Source organism: Urocampus carinirostris, chromosome 3, assembly GCF_059441175.1.
Source record: "Urocampus carinirostris isolate Australia breed hairy pipefish chromosome 3, RoL_Ucar_1.0, whole genome shotgun sequence".
NCBI lineage: Eukaryota > Metazoa > Chordata > Actinopteri > Syngnathiformes > Syngnathidae > Urocampus > Urocampus carinirostris.
In genome coordinates, this window is record NC_142351.1 from 27,134,137 (window position 1) to 27,153,297 (window position 19,161).

Here is a 19,161-nt window from a genome sequence, read left to right on the forward strand (position 1 = left end):
AGAAGAGCTAAAGAGAATGGAGAGTAATGGCATCATTGAGCCCGTGACACAACCTACTGGGGGGTGTGCACCTATGATGCCTGTCTCAAAGAAGAACACAGATAAAGCTCACATGTGTGTTGATCTTAAAAGACTGAGTGAGTCTCTCAAATGGGAGTGATACATCCTACCTACTGTGAATGAAATAACAGCCAAGCTAAGTGGAGCAACCATTTTTTTATCACTCAGTGCAGCCAGCGGGTTTTGGCAAATTTCACTGCATCCAGACAGCTGCAAGCTCATCGCCTTTATAACTCCATTCGGTCGGTACAGTTTTAAACGCTTGCCTTTTGGAATTATTAGTGCACCTGAAATATTCCAGAGGAGGATGATAGAAACTTTGCAAGCTGGGAGGTGTGGAGGTCTTCATGGATGATATTTAGGTCTACAGGACCAGTATGGAGCAACACAACAGACATCGCAACAAAGTGATGCGTCACATTTAGTCAGCCGGACTTAAGCTGAATAAGGAGATGTGCTCCATCAGGCAAAGCCAACTAAAGTTCCTGGGGAATCTCATCGACAAGTCAGGGATTGGACCTAATCCTGAAAAGGTTGCAGCAAATCAGAAAATGACTTCTCCAGGATATGTCACTGAGCTAATGCGAATCCTGGGATTGGTGACTTTCAACAGGCAAGTATATCTTCACTGTGGGGCAGCCGCTCCATGAGTTGCTGAAGGACAAGAATAACTGGACATGGGGACATGCTCAAAAGACAGCTTGCGAAAACATAAAAGAACTACTGCCGACTGCACCGGTGCTGGCCTACTATGATGTCACCAAACCCATGGCAGTGTCAGCAGATGCTAGCAGTTTTGGACTGGGGGTGTGCTGTTACAACTTCATGGAGAACGGTGGAAACCAGTGGCATACTGCTCCAGACGACTATCTGATGCAGAAACATGTTATGCCCAGAAAGAGGAGTGTCTGGCAGGCATGTGGGCATGTCAAAAGTTCAACAGATACCTAAATGGCCTTGAATGTTTCAGGTTAGTGACAGATCACAAGGCGTTGGTACCTCTTATCAACAGTCAGAGCTTGGAAAATGTCCCTCTCAGATGTCAGCGTCTACTGATGAGGCTCATGAGGTTCAGCTCTGTGGCCGTGTATGCACCAGGTAAAACCCTTGCGGTAGAGGACACACTATCGGCAGCCCACTGACATGCAGCGAAGGGGACGTGACACACTGTGATGTAGCCAGCTATGTAGCCACAGTAGTGGGGGAATACCAGCTACACCAAGGAGACCTAAAAACATCAGAAATGTCACTTCAACTGACACAGAGTTACAGTGAGTCAGTAAGCTTTCCAGGTCACGGTGGCCTGAACACATAACTAGGGTCCCTTTGGATGCGAGGGAGTTCACCAAAGTGAAGTCAGAGCTCTCTGTTGAAGGCGGCCTAGTCTTAAGAGGGTTCAGGGTGTAGAGGGAGAGCCAAGACATCAGTGTGGTGGCCAGGGCTGTCCAAAAAGTTAAAGGACACATGCCAAATGTGTCTGGAAATGAGAAGGAAACAACAAAAAGAACCTCTCATCTCTACACCACTACCCGATCGACCTTGGCAAATAATTGTATTGGACCTGTACGAACACAACCACAACTGCCAGATCGTATCAGACTACGACACCCGATTCCTGGAAATACTCCACCTGTCCTCAACCACCAGTTCACACATAATTCAGAAACTGAAAACTATGTTTGCTAGATTTGGTGTCGTGTACCAGGCCAGGAGTGATAACGGTCCACAATTTAACAGTGCAGTGTTTCAGGATTTCACAAAGGAGCTACCAGCTCCACAACCAGGAGAAGTGGTCTACACCAGGCTGGACCAAGAAAAGTCATGGTCTAGATCAGCCGTTGTCTCGGTAGAGGCTGCTACAAATAGATCTTACAACATCACCACCCAAGACGGTGCTGTTCTACGGATGAATCGTTGTCATCTCCTGACATCGTCATCTTCACGCAGCACTCAACCATCGTCTCCAGAAAGTGCTGAAGTGCAGTTACATTTTTTAAAAGACTGTTCAAATAATACCAGGCTTAAAAGTCGGAACCATGCATTTTCAGCTTACCAAATATGAACCTGCTTTCTAGAAATTTGGACACCCCCGATTTTTAAAATAACTTCTCTTGAAAAAAAAGAGTGAATTAAAAAAATCACGAAAACTGATGAGGGGCGGTAATGCAACAAATAATGGATGCTGACCGCCGTTAAACTTGAAGAAGAAGAGTATACCACAGGTATAGAGAGGACTAGGTAGGACGTGCCCGTTTGAGCTGCGTGCCCACTGCGAGCCTCAGCTAGTCATGTCAAAGTATCAGAAAGTTCCATTGCACGTGGACGGAGCCAAAAAAAAATCTAAAAGAGAATGCCGGTTAATTGAGCTTCCCATGAATACACTCAACATCGTAACGTAAAGCCCCGGAAAACTGGAATGAACTTGGTTTGCCTTGATTTTTTTCATTATTCAATTGTGTTGAGAGCTCCAGTCCTTGGTAGCCGACATTGTTTATAAAAAATAAAACTGCGTCACAACGCCAGATTCACTTCCCTTGATTTACAAAGTGAAAGTACAAGAAAAAGTCTTGTAAAACGGTCCTCTCGATGGTTTCCGGAACTGTGTTTTAACCGTTCCCGTAGCAAGTGATCATAATCTATACGGTCACTTCAGTAGACGTCAGATGAATCATTTCCTTTAACTTAAGAGTTTTTAGTTTTTAGAAATATATTTATACATGGATGATTTTTGCAAGTGATATATATATATATATATATATATATATATATATACATTCAGTATGTGGTAATTCATCGACCTTGATTTGCAAAAAAAAAAAAAAAACATTGTAAAAAAAAGGTTACGCGATTTTTTTAAAGTCTCAAAATGTCCTTCTTACACCGATTTTTTAGGTTTCTCTCAGCGTTTTTTTATACAGTGTTAAAATTTAACTTCTGTAGTGGGTTTTACATAATACACCCACGGAACCATTGTTTAGTTAGCGAGTTCCTAGGGGGACTCTTAATTCGGCCGGCTCGAGCCACTCTCGTGTTTGTTTTGTTATTGCAAGTTTAAATGTCATTAAAGCAGCTGGCACCTTTGTTTGACACTCCGCCTACGACTCCCGTCTCTGCTCGCTACACTTCTATAATTATTTATATATTGTTGTTTTAATAACTTGGGTTTTTTTTACCGAAGAATGTTTTAGTTTTTAAATGTTTTCAAGCTAATTTTCCGTAACGTTGATAACAACAAGTTACCCGCACGAATATCAGTTTTAAAATAAGCACGTTTCTTTTCAATGTTCATCCATTGCACGAAGTTGCCCTGACCAAAATGGCCGCCACGTAGGCATGCTAGTTAGCGGGCTGTTACAAAACACCGACCTATTCAGTCGTCTATATCTGTGTACCACAATCCATTGCGGTGGGGTTTCGATGGTGAAGGTGTAATGGCTGACGAACAAGAAAATATCAAGAAAGTCCTGTAGTTAAAACTATATAAGCTCGACAGACGTATCACTTTGCAGTCCTTTTCGAGGGTTCGTCCTTTTTACTCCCGTGTTGGAGCGACACATCTGGGCGGTCTTTCGTTCAAACTTGGAGAAAATGTGCTCTAGCGGGGAAGGGAAGAGATGCTTCGGGGGAGACGAAGAGGAGACCGAGCGAGAACGTCGACGACCGGGCGCTGTTTCCGGGGCAGGTTGGTCATTTTCGCTTCTGCTCCATCCTTGACATCAGGGGTGTTACCAGTGGGGGGTGGCTGGTCCCTCACTAACAGACACGCTCAGCCCACCCAAAGAAAAGTGGATGTAGTAATAAGGGCACTAGCTTCAGTCCCCACGTAGGGAGCGGCCCCTCCCTGCATATTGGCGTTCTCAACCGAATGTAGGTTTCCATAAAATAGAACCAGCTATAGAGCTGGGGTTACAGCTATATTAAGGTGTAAGGCTAAGGTTACAGTTTGAAACGGGGTTTGGTCTAAAGTTAGGAGAAGGGTTATTTGCGAGGGTTTTGGCTGCAAGTGAAAATTTTCAACGATTCTGAAACAATGTTGGGGTCTGACACTAATGTTTAGGTTCCCGTTCTTTTGATCTGCGCCTAATTTCCTTCTTCAATGGTCCTTGCGAAATTGGAAAATTGGCTTTGAAAGTCCTTAAAAAGTGCTTGAATTTGTCCATGAAAAAGTTGTAGTTCGGTCCGGAATAGTCCCAGGCTCTTTGTAGTGATTCTTTAAAACATTTAGGAGAGACCGTGTACACTTGTATCATGGGGACACCAGCAGCACGTTGAGCTTGTACACTCAAAGTTTGACCCATCGGAAGAGATTTTTTGGATGCCGTTGATAAATGATACTCTCCTTTCCATTTTGACCTCACACAAGAGGTTTGAAGACTCTTGAGTGACAGCGTCTCAATTGATTTTCTTTATATATGAAAGCCATATCCTCAAGTGGGAGGAGGCTAGAGTTAAGAACACACTCGCAGTCACCAAAAAATCCAATCCACTTGGCTCTTCCCAACCAAACACCGAACTTTAAGCCCACTGCACAAAGGCTGAGGTAGTATAACATGCAACCCTTCATCAGCATACACAGGTTTACCAACCTAAGCATTATATGGTTCCTTTCCACCTCGGGCCCCCTCGCCTGCCAAGCAGGCCACCCGGGAGCCCAGGTGTCTTAATTGTATGGTCCAAAAACACAATTGCGGTAAAATTTCCACCTTTTTCTTTCTCGCTGTTTTGTTTTTGTATTTTCAATCTGCTGAAGATTGTCACATTTCTGGAGAGTGGATCTTATGTCCACATTCTTGGCTTCAGTCCTATAAGGTTTTTTTCATGCTAGTTAAGAACCACATAAATGGAGAGGGAGAAAGCAGAATGTTACAAATGTACCAGGTCTCCTCTATATGAACGTATTTGTACTTTATACATGAAAACTTCTGTAAGTGGTTGTAGTGATCTTTTTGCCGTATTTTTGTGTGTGCGGATTTTACACCACCATGTGGAAATGTCAGGGTTTTGTGCCTTCAGTCCTTCTAATCTCCAAACCATGGCAGCTTCACTCCATTTTCCAGCCCCCTTCACTTTTCCTCTCTCCAGGTGTTTGCTTTTTTTCCCTCGTCCTTGAGGGAGAAGGACGAGCATAGAAGTTTGACAGGTTCAAGCGTTCTGAGTATTCAGATTGGCACCTGGACCAGATGCATGCTACTGTAGAACCAGCTGCATCTTTTGAAATTTTGAGACAGGAAGCTTGATCTCTCTATACTTTAGAGTCTATAGCATACTCTATATTTAATGTTTAGTTTGAGGCCCTTGCAAAACTCATTGCAACCTGCTTAAACGTCTTCAACTCTGGAGAGTGCTATGTTTTTCAGATCAAACGTTTACAACTGGACCTAAATGTAATTTAAAAAAATAAATAAAATAAAACAAACATATGTTTAAAAGTGCCTCTTATTCGTGTAGTGTTTAATGTTGGTTTCAATTGTGTGTTTTTTATTTGTCAACTTTGTCTTAAATTTGACATCTAAAGGCATGAAAAAAGTCTTGAATTTAACTTGCCTTAAGCTGTAGGAACCCTGCTGTGTTCTGTGCGTCCCTTTGTGAGTTTCTGTGATTAAAGGCGTGAGAAATAAATGTGATTTGACTTGTGTGTTGCAGATATTGGTGAAGAATATCTTCCTACTGCGTGGCAGGAACCAGAGTTGCCAGGAACTGTTTACAAGATACTCCGAGTTGTGTTGAACAGAGCAGGTTGGTCATTTTACTTTCTGCAACGTATCTCGTATTTGGCCGTTGACGTCCATTGTACTTTCCTTTTGAATACGGTCCTGGCTTCAGTCTCGCTCATTCTTTCAAAACACATAAAGTGAAGAAAATAAGTATTTGAACACCCTGCTATTTTGCTACAATCTCACTTAGAAATCATTGAGGCGTCTGAAATTTTCATCGTAGGTGCATGTCCACTGTGGGAGAGATAAACTAATAAGAAAAATCCAGAAATCACAATGCATGATTTTTAAACAATTTATTTGTGTGATATAGCTGAAAAGAACACCTGAGAAAATGTATGTTAATATTTGGTACAGTAGCCTTTGTCTGCTATTACAGAGGTAAAACCTTTCCTGTAGTCTTTTCCAGCTTTGCACACACATCAGGAGATTTCTTGGCCCACTCCTCCACACAGATCTTCTGTAGATCAGCCAGGTTTCTGGGCTGCCGCTGAGAAACACAGACTTGGAGCTCCCTCAAAACATTTTCGATTGGTTTCAACTTTGGAGACTGTTACGGCCATGCTAGAACCTTGATATGCTTCTTACTGAGCCACTCCTTGGTTTACCTGGCTGTGATCTTCGGGTCGTTGTGTTGTTGGAAGACCCGCCAAGATCCGTCTTCAATGATCCGACTAAGGAGAGGAGATTGTTCCCCAAAATCTCACAATACACGGCCCCAGTCATCCTCTCTTTATGCAGTGCATTTGTCCTGTCCTATGTGCAGAAAAACACCCCCAAAGCACCCCCATGCTTCGCAGTAAGGATTGCACTCCTTATTCTTCTGCCTCCAAACACGCTTAGTAGAATTATGACCAAAAAGTTCTATTTTGGTCTCACCTGACCACAAAACCTTCGCCCACGACTCCTCTGTATCATCCAAATTGTCATATGCAAACTGAAGACGGGCCTTGCCATGTGCTGGCTTAAGCAGGGGAACCTTTGTGCCATGTGTGATTTCAAATCATGACGTCTTAGTGTATAACATACAGTAATCATGGAAACTTTGAGTCCCGCGATTTTAACTGGGGGGGGGGGGGGGGGGGATATTTTGTAGAGGTTTATTGTTCTATATTCTTTATCAATTATCCATTATCCGTTATCAGTCAAATCATAATACACTACAAAGCCAAGAGGCCGAGACACTTGTTTCCAGCCACGAGACTGAGTCAAGGTCCTAGCCACAGGACCAAGCAGCGATCAGTGGGAATGCACCGTTCCCGGAGGTACTGCAATACCGGACCGATGCGTGGCGTGGACAGAGCAGTTCAACAACCACAGCCGGCAAAATAACCGGAAAATGATACCGGTACTTAATATATGATGCTGCAGAGTCCAGATCCCGTTTAGAGTAATCCAAGGAAAAAAAGTGTATATTTCCAAAGGTAAGGGTGGAAAAAATATATATCCACTTTTGTCTGCTGTGTCTACAAACAATCACCTTTACCTGTCCCCACTTCCCGTCATCCCCCGTGTCTGTTACGCCCCTTCTTTTTAATTGGTCAGTGCAAGACTTATCAGAATAAGTGTCCAAAATAAATACAAATAAATACATTACAAAAATATACAGTTGCAAATACATATTATACATGGTTACACATATTTACAAAGAAAGATGGTACACCGAGAGAGTTTTCAAAGCTTTAATAATAATCTTATAACTTTCATTCCAAACTGTTTCTGTGAAGGGTAGCAAAACGCTACTAGCAACACGCTCTCTATACAGTTAACGGGTCTGTCAAATAAACATACCGTGCATGTAGAAGTCACGGCAAACCGTTCTCATCTTCCTCCCTATAACTGTCGTTATCAAAGTTGTCCTTCTTTAATATGGGAAAGAGACTTTGTCATATATACGTCGTTGCACGCTCCCTTATTCAAATACACGCTAGCAACACGCTTGCAAGGTAGTGAGTGCAGTAGCTCTGTTTCCTTCTTTATCGGACTGTTCGTTTGCGTTTAGCTTGAAAGCTGCATCATGTGCCTTGAACTCGACCGCCGCTGGCGGCTGTTAGGAAAATTACATAAATTGGCCGCATCACTGAATAAGCCGCAGGGTTGAATGTTTGGGAAAAAAGTAGCGGCTTATAGTCCATAGTTTACGGTAAATTGTTTTAAAATCATGCATTGTGATTTCTGGATTTTTCATATTAGTTTATCTCTCACACAGTGGACATGCACAGACGATGAAAATTTCAGACCCCTCCATGATTTCTAAGCGGGATAAATAGCAAAACTGCAGGGTGTTTTCTTCACTGTGCCTTATTTTCTGGGCTAACAGACAAGGTTGCTCACTGTAGTTTCTGCAACATCCTTAGAAGTTAAGTAATGGCAAAATGAAGCCCCATAAAGCAGTGAAGCCCTGCAACGAAATGTTTCACACACATGTAGGCGCTTTAAGATGAATCATGTCCTCGATGACGCCATCGCGTGGACAGAATAATTTATAATGTGCTTGGTGCATGCAATAAAATATTGGGGTGTCAATTATTCTCAAAAAGAGTGCTTTAAAATTAATTATTCTGTAGTACTCGGTCTGTTTGTGCTCATGCCACGTGAAAGTGGCCATACAAGGAGGTAAGTGCTTATTCCAGACGTTATTTTCCAAAATACAGCGTTACTTGTGCACTTTTACTTCAAATGAAAGTCTTTGCTAGCGAATCATTCTCTGAACCGATGACTTGGCACACGCGTTACGCGGGGCTTCAAATGACTCAGCTTACATCATCAACACACAGATTGGCTCGCGCTACACGAACCACTACTCTAAAATACTCAGCACACGCTTCAGGGATTCGAAGTGACAGGCATATTACTACTTGACAGTTGACATCTTACGTTCGGCTGTCGAGTTGTAAAAGACCCGGGCTTCTCCATCGCTGATTCTTTTCAAAGACGTATATTTTTACACGGAATAAATAATGAAAGTTATTGTAGTGATGATTTTGCTTTATTCGTGTGTGTGCGGTTTTTACACGATCTTGTTTTTGATTCTAGACTTGAAGATGGGGTGAGTTTTTCTTAAAAGTTCAATACTTTCTCTATTAAGGATGTGTGAGCAAAGCTCAACTGAGTTCAAAGAGCCCTCATGCTGTTTTCCATTGCGCCTATCTGCTGGTTTGTTACTTTTATTAAGCCTGTTCAGGAAGGAACAAACCCCCCAAAAATATGAAAAAAACAAGTTCATTTGAGCGTGTCTAAGAAATAAATTTAAAAGATGTGTTGCTGTGCTGCCATCTCCTGGCTCTGTCATAATGACAGGTTTTAAGTTTTAAAATGTCGCACCCAACCTTTAAAAACACCCCCCTCGCTCCTGTCACAGTTTCTGCCTACCTACGTTTTACATTGTGTTAAATTCAAAAATATTTGGTAGCACATTGGTAATTGCCTTACTTTTAAACATAATGTTATTTTTTAAATTCGATGTTACTTTTAAATTCTGTTTTACCTTAAATTCTATGTTTATAGGTGCACGAAATGGGGCAGATTTGAAATTCATGACGCTGTGTAATGACAATAATGGTGTTCGATTCAGTTTCCAAAATTTTCTTTCACGGTTCTGGCTACTAAACGAATGGAATAGTGAGATATTGTTTTAGAGAGTAGATGATAAAGAATGATGAGGAAAGTTGAACCTGAAATGAACATGGAGCTGACCAGAGCCTATTGTGTGTAGACATCTGGCGGAAGTCATGGGATGATGATGTTGCAGGAAGTCACAAACTGTTTGCCGAATGAGCCGGGGCGGAATACCATCGCGGGTTATCGCGAGTTTTGAGCAATACAATAAAGAGTGTTCCCTTTTTGCCATATCTCCACTCTGCGTATTTTTTGGGGCGACGCTTAACGACGTTTCTTCCAAAAATGGGAGAACTTAAAATGGCATGAGAGCTGGTGTCGAGCGTGATCGCCGGCTTGAAGCGAGAAAAGTAAATTTGGAGCGTGCGTTTTCTAGATGGGAGGCGGACTTCAACATGTTCGGTTGACCCTAGGCCAATCCATCCCTTTGGGAGTTCAGTCACTTCCCGTTAGTTGAGTCATCTGCCTTTGTTTCTCCTACATTTATAATGTAATAACTTCATTATATTTATGAAATTCCTATTAATTTCTATTTCAAATAATACTTCTTTAATAATACACGTTTTAGAAACCCAGGAGGGACCAATTAAACCCCAGCAGCCAGCCAGACGCCTATGGTATGACAAACACTGTGTGTTTTCTGTTATTGTCCCTGCATTATCCATTCTGGCTTGGTCAAGGAGATGACCTCATGTGTGGCTCATTCTCAAGTTTCTTGATTTTCCTCTCGCTGGGATTTTTTTTTAGTTTTTTGAAAATACCCGGAAAACTTCTGAGAAAAATGTCTCCTTGCAAAATGATGCATTTCAAGCAGAACTTTCGCCACGGTGCTTTTTTATTTTATTTTTAATATTTATATTTTCGATACCTAGAATATCTAAACGATACTTTCCATAAACATAAGGGCACTTTGCTTGAAAAATATAATTTGGTTGCAAGAACACTAAACTTATGCATGAACTTTGTAAGAATTCTCAGCCCCTGATGTCTCGGGTGGCCCTACAGTGTAATACGGCGGATACAGGAACAAAACGCGGCACTAAGTGTTGACAAAGGAATCTGATCAAAGCCCCTCCTACCATCTAGAGGTGATTTAGATAGATAGATACATACTTTATTCATCCCCGTAGGGAAATTCACACTTCCAGCAGTCTCATTGTGTTGAAAATAAAACAGTAATAAAGTAAAAGGAATATAATACATAAATACCCAATGTAACGTGTTGATATAGAGTATTTGAATAGTGCTACATAAAATATACACTGTAATAAAAATAGGGTAATATGCAATGTGGGGGGTGGTTTAATGTGGGCTTTTACTCCCCCGGGTGGAGTTAAAGCGCCTCATGGCATAAGAAAGAAATGATCTCCTCAGTCTGTCTGTGGAACAAGACTGTGAAGCAGTCTGACACTGAAGCTTCTGTTCCGTTTGGAGATGATGCTGTTTAGTGTATTTCATTCACAGAAGTTTAATACTTACTGATCAGCAGCTTCAAAGCATTTAGAATTTTTTTTACGTTATGGCATTCGGGGACAAGCTTCTGAAAACGTACTAATACGTTATGGCACTGAACGAGGTAAGGGCAATACAAATAAATGTGACTTGTGTCTTGCAGACGTCAGCCAAGAATATCTTCCTACTGCGCGGCAGGAACCAGAGTTGCCTGCCGTTAAAATTGAGGAGGAGGAGGAGGAACTTAAGCATTATCACGTTAAGCAAGAGACAGAGGATGGGGAGCCTGTTGGCGTTAAAGAAGAGGACGATTTTCCAGTCTTGCGAGTGACCGGGGTTCGATTAACCGTCAAAGATCAAGGTCAACCTGAAAATAACGGTTGGCAGGAGCCTCGAAGCATTAGCTCCCGTCAACACGTAGAAATGGATGACGACGACACGGAAGGTGGTAACACATGTTCTCAGTGTGGGAAAACGTTTCGATGCAAGTCTTATATGAAGTTGCATATGAAATTCCACGCTGGGGAGAAGCCTTTCGCCTGCTCAGTTTGCGGTAAAAGATTCACCCAACAAGGACACTTGAAACTACACCAACTAACCCACACTGGCGAGAAGCCTTTTTCTTGTTCAGTTTGCGGTAAAAAATTCTCCCAACAAGGAAACTTGAAATCACACCAACTAACCCACACTGGCGAGAAGCCTTTTTCTTGTTCAGTTTGCAGTAAAAAATTCTCCGAACAAAGAAACTTGAAATTACACAAACTAACCCACACTGGCGAGGAGCCTTTTTCTTGCTCAGTTTGTGGTCAAAGATTTACCTTGCGTAAGGTCTTAAAACGACACACACTAACCCACACTGGGGAGAAGCCTTTTTCTTGCTCAGTTTGTGGTCAAAGATTCACTGAAAGTGGAAACTTAAAGAGACACATTAGATCCCACACTGGCGAGAAGCCTTTTTCTTGTCCAGTTTGTGGTAAAAGATTCTCCCAGAGTGGAGACTTAAAACAACACACACTTATCCACACTGGTGAAAAGCCTTTTTGCTGCTCAGTTTGTGATAAAAGATTTATTGACAGTGGGAGCTTTAAAAGACACACTAGAACCCACACTGGGGAGAAGCCTTTCGCCTGCTCAGTTTGTGGTCTAAGATTAACCACGAGTTCGGCCTTAAAAAAACACACCAGAACCCACACTGGGGAGAAGCCTTTTTCTTGTTCAGTTTGCGGTCAAAAATTTACCCGAAATGAACACTTAAAATTACACCAACTAACCCACACCGGGGAGAAGCCTTTTTCTTGTTCAGTTTGCGGTCAAAAATTCTCCCAAAAAGGAAACTTGAAATTACACCAACTAACCCACACCAGCGAGAAGACTTTTGCCTGCTTGGTTTGTGGAAAAGGATACATCCAGCGTAGGGACTTAAAAATACACACACTAACCCACACTGGCGAGAAGCCTTTCGCTTGCTCAATTTGTGGTCTAAGATTTAGAGAAAAAGGGAGTCTAACAAAACATATTAGAACACACACTGGCGAGAAGCCTTTCGCTTGCTTAATTTGTGGTAAAAGATTCGCGGAGAGTGGGAGCTTAAAAATGCACACCAGAACACACACTGGCGAGAAGCCTTTTTCCTGCTCAGATTGTGGTCTAAGATTCACTAAAAGTGGGAACCTAAGAAAACACATTAGAACACACACCGGTGAGAAACCTTTTGTCTGCTCAATTTGTGGAAAACGATTCATCCAGAGTGGGGTCTTAAAAAGACACATGAGAACCCACACTGGCGAGAAGCCTTTTTCCTGCTCAGTTTGTGGTCAGAGTTTTAGCGAGAATAGAAACTTAAAGAAACACATTAGAACCCACACCGGTGAGAAACCTTTGACCTGTTGAGTTTGTGATGAAAAATTCTTTCATATTGGCACGAGAAATTACACACACTAACCCACACTGGGGACAAGCCTTTCCCCTGCTTAATTTGTGGTTAACGATTCACAGAGAATGGGAGCTTAAAAAGATGCACACTAATTCACACTGGCAAGAAGCCTTTCGCCTGCTCAATTTGTGGAAAACAATTCTCATATAATTGGTCCTTTAAATCACACCAAAAAAAAAAAACATACTGGTGAGAAGCCTTTTGCCTGCTCATTTTGTGGTAAATGATTCACCCGAAATGAAAATTTGAAATTACACCAACTAACCCACACTAGCGCGGAGCCTTTTGCCTGCTCGATTTGTGGAAAACAATTCTCATGTAATTGGTCCTTAAAATCACACCAAAAAACCCATAGTGGTGAGAATCCTTTTTCTTGTTCAGTTTGCAGTCAAAGATTCTTTACAAGTGGGAGCTTAAAAATACACACAAGTATTCATACTGGGGAGAAGCCTTTTCCCTGCTTAGTTTGCGGTCAAAGATTCACCCAGAGTGGGAGCTTAAAAATACACACTAGAACCCACACTGGCGAGAAGCCTTGAACTTGTTGACTTTGTGGTGAAAAACTCATCCATACCGGAGACTAGAAATTACACACAAGAAGTTGGAGCTTAAAAACACTTAATAGACCAAGTATCACACAAGTAGTCTATAGGAACATAACTGCCACAAAACCATTAGCCCTCACCTTTTTTTAACCACTGACTTTGCCAACACATCAAAAACCCTGCATACATTCACAGGAAGTGAGCAGACTCTCCTGCTGTATAATAAAGATTTGAAACTCCAAAGTCTTCATATGAATTCAAAAGATTCATGATTTGCATATGTGTCATGTTTCTTGATAGATGATCTATTTCATTGTGTGTCCGCATAAAATTTTGCCTTTTATCAACAATCATAATTATGAATTAATAAGATCGCCGACCTAGGTTCCCAGGGTTGGGGACTGTTCTCACCAGAGCCCCAAAGCTTGGAGAGCCTGTGGTTCTCTCCGTCCCTGTTGTCGGGATGAGAACAATCCCCGTGAAGTCCACCACCAAAAGATATAGGAACCTTTATTTCTTCATCTTCCTGGTTGGCCATGTGCTGCTTCTTACACACCCTCCACTGAGGGACGTTTCGTTCTCAAAAGTACACAAAAAGGGTTAGTGCAACAACCTATCTGGTGTTTTGGGCAAATATCCCATGTTGGTGCGCTATGAAAACAATCCCTGATCATTCGAATGGGTTTATTATTTTCAAACCGGGTTCATTGATCAGTACTGTTAACCTGTTGCATCATTTCTTCCACCTTCCCCCTTGCTAACACTGAGTGCTTGTTTCAACAATGTACTTTATTCTTTCGTTTGATCCAATTTTCTTTTTCCTGTGACTAAAACTTTGTTTAATTAAAATCAAACTGCATGCATTATTTGTGGGTCGTTGTTATTTTTCTTCTGGTCCGATCAATCATTATCCATATCAACGAACTATAAAATCGATAATTTAAAGCTGAAAATTATTTGTTTTTAAAGTTGCATCCTTCATTATTAATACTAGACACAGGCTATTTCAAATGAATTTGTGTTGGAAACCAAGAGCACCACCTGCTGACCGAATTGGTAACCACCAAATTAGATTCCGAACCAAACAAATATAATTGTAAGACATATGGAAATGAGTTGTTATTTTGGCCGTATAAGAGTCAGAAATCATGTTATGAGTGATGACTTTTGCCAGAACCGAAACTTAACGATGTGTTAAGTCAAAACAAAAAAGAAAAGGGACTTGGATTTTCCTGAACCAAAATGAAGTTGACACTGGAAAGCACCATGAACACAATGTAATACAACATTAAACTGAAATATGAACTGTTATAAGTACTGTATACTGTATATGTAACTGTGGTGTAGCTGTCCCACCAAGGATCCACATTCAGGCTGGACTGGATGATGAGGCTTTTATTACAGTGCTGCAGTGAGCGACACAACATAAACACACCATGTGGTTAGCACCTCCGCTGGTTCTCAACATCATTAGCAGCGCGCTGGAGACTGCCAACAATATCCGCCTTCCGGTCATAAAATCAGAGGCTAAACTAAACCTTACCCTATACCAGTGTAACGACCCTCAATCATGCGCGACACAAGGGTTCACAGTCACTCGGTTTACTGCCTGCGATCAGTTGACAAAACAATACAAAAGTCAGGGCATCTGTTCACAACTGCAATCATCTAAAACATGAACAAAAATACAAAAACGGGACATCACTCAACATTCCGCACCTTGTGGCGTGGGTGCATTAAACCATGTTGCATCACAGTAGTCATCGTTTCAAGCTGCATTACTTTACTTTTAACGAGTGTTTTTTTTATATACAGTGGAACCTCGGTTTTCGAACGCCTCTCAGTTCGAACAAATCGGTCCTCGACCAAAAATTTCGAGAAATTCTTGCTTCGCTTTTCGTTCAAATCGGAGTTCGAACACCGGTACGCTAGGGTGTGATGCTGAGCGGCATACGGGTGTAGATCGTGCAGATTGCCCCCACCCCTCGTGAAGAACTGTTATGACGTTATGACTTATTTTCGCTTTTAATATCGGTGAACGGAGTGTTTTAGCCCCTAATTATGCCTCCGAAGAAGGTCGGTGCAAGCAGCAAAGTTGCTACAGGTAAAAAAAAAAGAAGAGTAGTGCGTACAACTATTGCATTTAAGAAATAAATAATAGCTAAATGAAGGTGTGCGAGTTTACCTTCTTTCGAGGGAATAGAGCATGGCTTCTGCAGACCACCACAAAGGTAAGAAATCCTATTCATAATTCTTTTCTTTATCCTTTAACCGCTCACCACTTTTTGTGGAGACCCGGGTGCTAAATGACGTATAAACGACCTGATTTTTTTTTATTTTTACAAGTTCATGTTAGCGTAATCTTTCGTACGGAAGATTACGCTAACGCTAACGTACGATTAGCCTGGGTTAGCTTCATGTTTACGTTCATGGTAAACATTCAGGGTGTTGGAACGGATTAAAACGATTTTACATTACTTTTAATGGGAAAAACGATTTTCGGTGATCGAACAAATCGGTTTTTGAACACGGTTCTGGAACGGATTATGGTCGAGAACCGAGGTTCCACTGTACATCATTTAGCACGACTTATATACATTTATATACAAAAAAAGCTTGTGAAAGCAGCTCCTATATCTAGCAAAATACATTAATCCCTCGGTTATCGCGGTTAATGGGGACCAAAACCACCCGCGAAAAGTGTAAATCTGCAAAGTAGCGACGCCCCTTCAAAAATGCTTACATTTTTTTTTTCTTTCTTTTTTTATTATTTTATTTTATTATTATTATTTATTAGACCCGGTTAATGGGGACCGGAACCACCCGCGAAAAGTGAAAATCTGCGAAGTAGCGAAGCCCCTTCAAAAATGCTTTTAAAAAATAAAATATATATATATATATATATATATATATTTTTTTTTTTATTTTTTTTTTTAATTAATTAATTTTATTATTATTATTATTTAGACCCGCGAAGCTCTGAACCCGTGAACGTGGAACCGCGAAGTAGCAGGTCCCACTGTATGCATTTTTACCCAAACTGATATTGGGCAAAGCTTACCTTCAGTAGATGTTATTGAGCTGAAGGTACGGCAAGCGCAGAAGCCCATAAAGTGCCAAACGAAAAAGAGAGTCGCACAAGCCCATGGCTTAACAAATGAATGCAGTACCAGCATTTTAACAGTAATGCAACAAAAGCACAGATTTTGTGAGAATTCAAACAAAAAAATCCAAAACAATCAAATTTCAACTCTGTTACACCCAGCCACACTGAATTCTGGACAAAATCTCCCTCTTGGTTACAAAAACAAAATTACTACATAACAGTCGTCATTGAGTCACACATATTAGGACCGACCTGAGAAGTTTCCCCTAAGGATGCAGTGGTCAGAGAATAACATTAAAAATTCTCCGAACCAGCCCCCGGCTATAGAATGCCTTACACATTCCACATTCACCCAAGACATATATAAGACATAAGTGAGCACAAGAACACTCTCTCCAAAACCGAGTTATTTCAGAAGAATCGTAAAGAGAAAAAAATAAATCATGCCTCAAGAGCTCGAACTATCGTGTTACGCATAGTCTAAACCAGGGGTGTCAAACTCATTTTAACTCGGGGGCCACATGATAGAACACACATTCTGTCGGGGGCCGGACTAGTAGATTAAAGAGAAAGAAAAAGAGAAATAAATAAATAAGAGAGAGGGAGGAAAAAGGAGAGAGGGCGGGACAAAGAAAGAAAAAGAGAGAGAGGGAGAGAGCGTGAGAAACAAAAGATAAAAAGTCGTGAGAGAGGGGGAAAAGAAAGGAAGAGGAAGAAAGAAATCCAAAGAGAAATAGAAAGACAGAAGGAGAGAAAAGAGAAAAAGAGCACGAAGGGTATGAAGAGAGAAAGAGAGAAAAGGATGAGAGGAAGTTAGAGCAAAATAGGTTGAAAGACACAAAAAGAGAAAGAGACAAAGAGCAACAAATGAAGAGAAAAAGAGAGACACAGAGCGTGAAAGAGACAGAGTGGTAGAAAAGGGGTGGAAAAAAAAGAGAGAAATAAATACAAGTACAGTGTCTTTGTGAGTGGCACCTGGCTTTAGCAACATCAAGTTGACATATTTCAACCTGCAGCTTGTTTTTCTCTTGCGCTTCTCTAAGTGTTGTCTCGTGGGCCGGATTCAATCTCTTAGCGGGCCTGATCTGGCCCACGGGCCGCCTGTTTGACACCTGTGGTCTAAACATTACACTGTAGGTGTCTGGTAACATTCTGTCTAGCCATAGTGTGAAGAAGCCTGCTGACTGGTCGTATAACACGACCAAGCCGTGTAGTGCGGTGTGGTGCAGGCCCTGTTTGATCAGTATGGGTAACGTCACCTACAGAGACAGCAGTCACTACAGATAAGTGTCATGCTCACTAATAGTCGAAACGTCATCCCTAACAGCAGCGTCGTGAGTGTGAGTGGATAAGAATTGACCAGAGTGATCAGAATTTTCAGAGTTCAGGCCATTCACCCACTCTCTGGTTCTCTCCCCAGACACAGATTTGAGGTCTGTGTAGTGGTCAGGGCCTGAGATGCTTACAAGACTGCGCATCATCTGCAACACATCGAGACCGGTTTGGCTGAGCAGGCAATCGAACATGAGATTCTTCGGAGACAGTGGGCACGGAGTCTGTTGAACACCAATTCAAGATGCTCGAGTGCAGAACTTTCATCAGGGGCAAAAATCAAAATGAGCGTCCAAGTAGCATAGCAAACTTAAATAGTTCTGGTCTCCGAAAATAGAAGTCATCATTCTCATGAAACTCCCTGGGTTATTAGAGAGCCCCTGTGGCAGCGTGTTGTACTCATAGACCCCCATAGGCGTAGTGAACACTGAGTGCTTCCTATCCTCGAGTAAAGGCATGTTGTAAAACCCAGACGTCAAGTCCATTGTGCTCAATAAGAAGTTGCCACCAAGTGCTGCTAAGCAATCACCCTGATGTGACAGAGGATGAGCGTCTTTCAAAATTCTCTTGTTCAACCACCTAATGTCACACACGCAAATCACCATTCTTCTTCCAGATGAGGACCAGAGGTGAAGCATATTCACTTGTCGACTTTCGAATGATCTCTTTCTCGTCCATTTCATTCAAGACTTGGCGTAATTTTTGATACTGACGACGGTGGTACCCGTCTGAAAGGCTTTTGGTCAACCAGATGGATTCTGTGAACTAAGTCCTTCACCTTTCTGCTGTCAAGGTGATTACGCGAGAAAATATCTTGGTAGCGAATGATCAGCTCTGACAACTTGTCTTTACACTCAGACGATGCATCACAACAGCCAACATCCAGTTCACCCGGGCCAATGGACTGTAGCTTCTCTTCAGCATTACTCACATCAGAGCAGACAGGGGGCAACCGCACAACTTAAGTACTCTGATGGCCACTGACCAGATCTAGATCCTCCAAGGCAACACAAGCTTTGCATTGAGTCTCAAAAACAGCGGATATTCTGTGACATTCATGACCTTTAGTGGAACCCATCCGTCTGCCCACAGAGGTGTGACGATTCTGGCGACCATTAGACCCTTGGGGGCAGACCGTGCTGACGTAGGCTCGGTCCTCGCTGCGCTCCCAGGAGATACTCGTGCAGGTTTTGACAGCTTCCTCCACAAGAGGTACTCACGGCCAGGCTCAAGGCGTGTGGCTAAAATGCAGAGCACAGTGCCTATATTCTCAGGCATTTCACCACCACTCCATCGATGCAAGCCAGCTAGCATTAAAAGGAAGTGCTCTGTTTCAGCATTAGTGGATGATGGAGCAGAGATTGCTGTCCAGTACGTACTAAACTTCTTTGACTCATTCAT

The 19,161-nt window shown here is 41.9% G+C and overlaps 1 protein-coding gene across 1 annotated transcript; it reads left to right on the forward strand.

Moving 5' to 3' along the window:
- Window positions 1-3,166: 3,166 nt before the first annotated feature.
- Window positions 3,167-14,185, forward strand: LOC148369334 (uncharacterized). The gene is made up of 3 exons (XM_088331300.1): window positions 3,167-3,742; window positions 5,704-5,796; window positions 11,008-14,185. The coding sequence occupies exons 1-3, from the start codon at window positions 3,649-3,651 to the stop codon at window positions 12,732-12,734; spliced, it is 1,914 nt and encodes a 637-aa protein (XP_088187426.1). The 5' UTR covers window positions 3,167-3,648; the 3' UTR covers window positions 12,735-14,185.
- The last annotated feature ends 4,976 nt before the right edge of the window (window positions 14,186-19,161 follow it).

Coding starts and splice junctions, on each gene's coding strand:
- LOC148369334 (XM_088331300.1), top strand. CDS start 3,649: ATGTGCTCTAGCGGGGAAGGGAAGAGATGCTTCGGGGGAGACGAAGAG. Junction 3,743..5,703: donor GGGCGCTGTTTCCGGGGCAG/GTTGGTCATTTT, acceptor TGTGTGTTGCAG/ATATTGGTGAAGAATATCTT. Junction 5,797..11,007: donor AGTTGTGTTGAACAGAGCAG/GTTGGTCATTTT, acceptor TGTGTCTTGCAG/ACGTCAGCCAAGAATATCTT.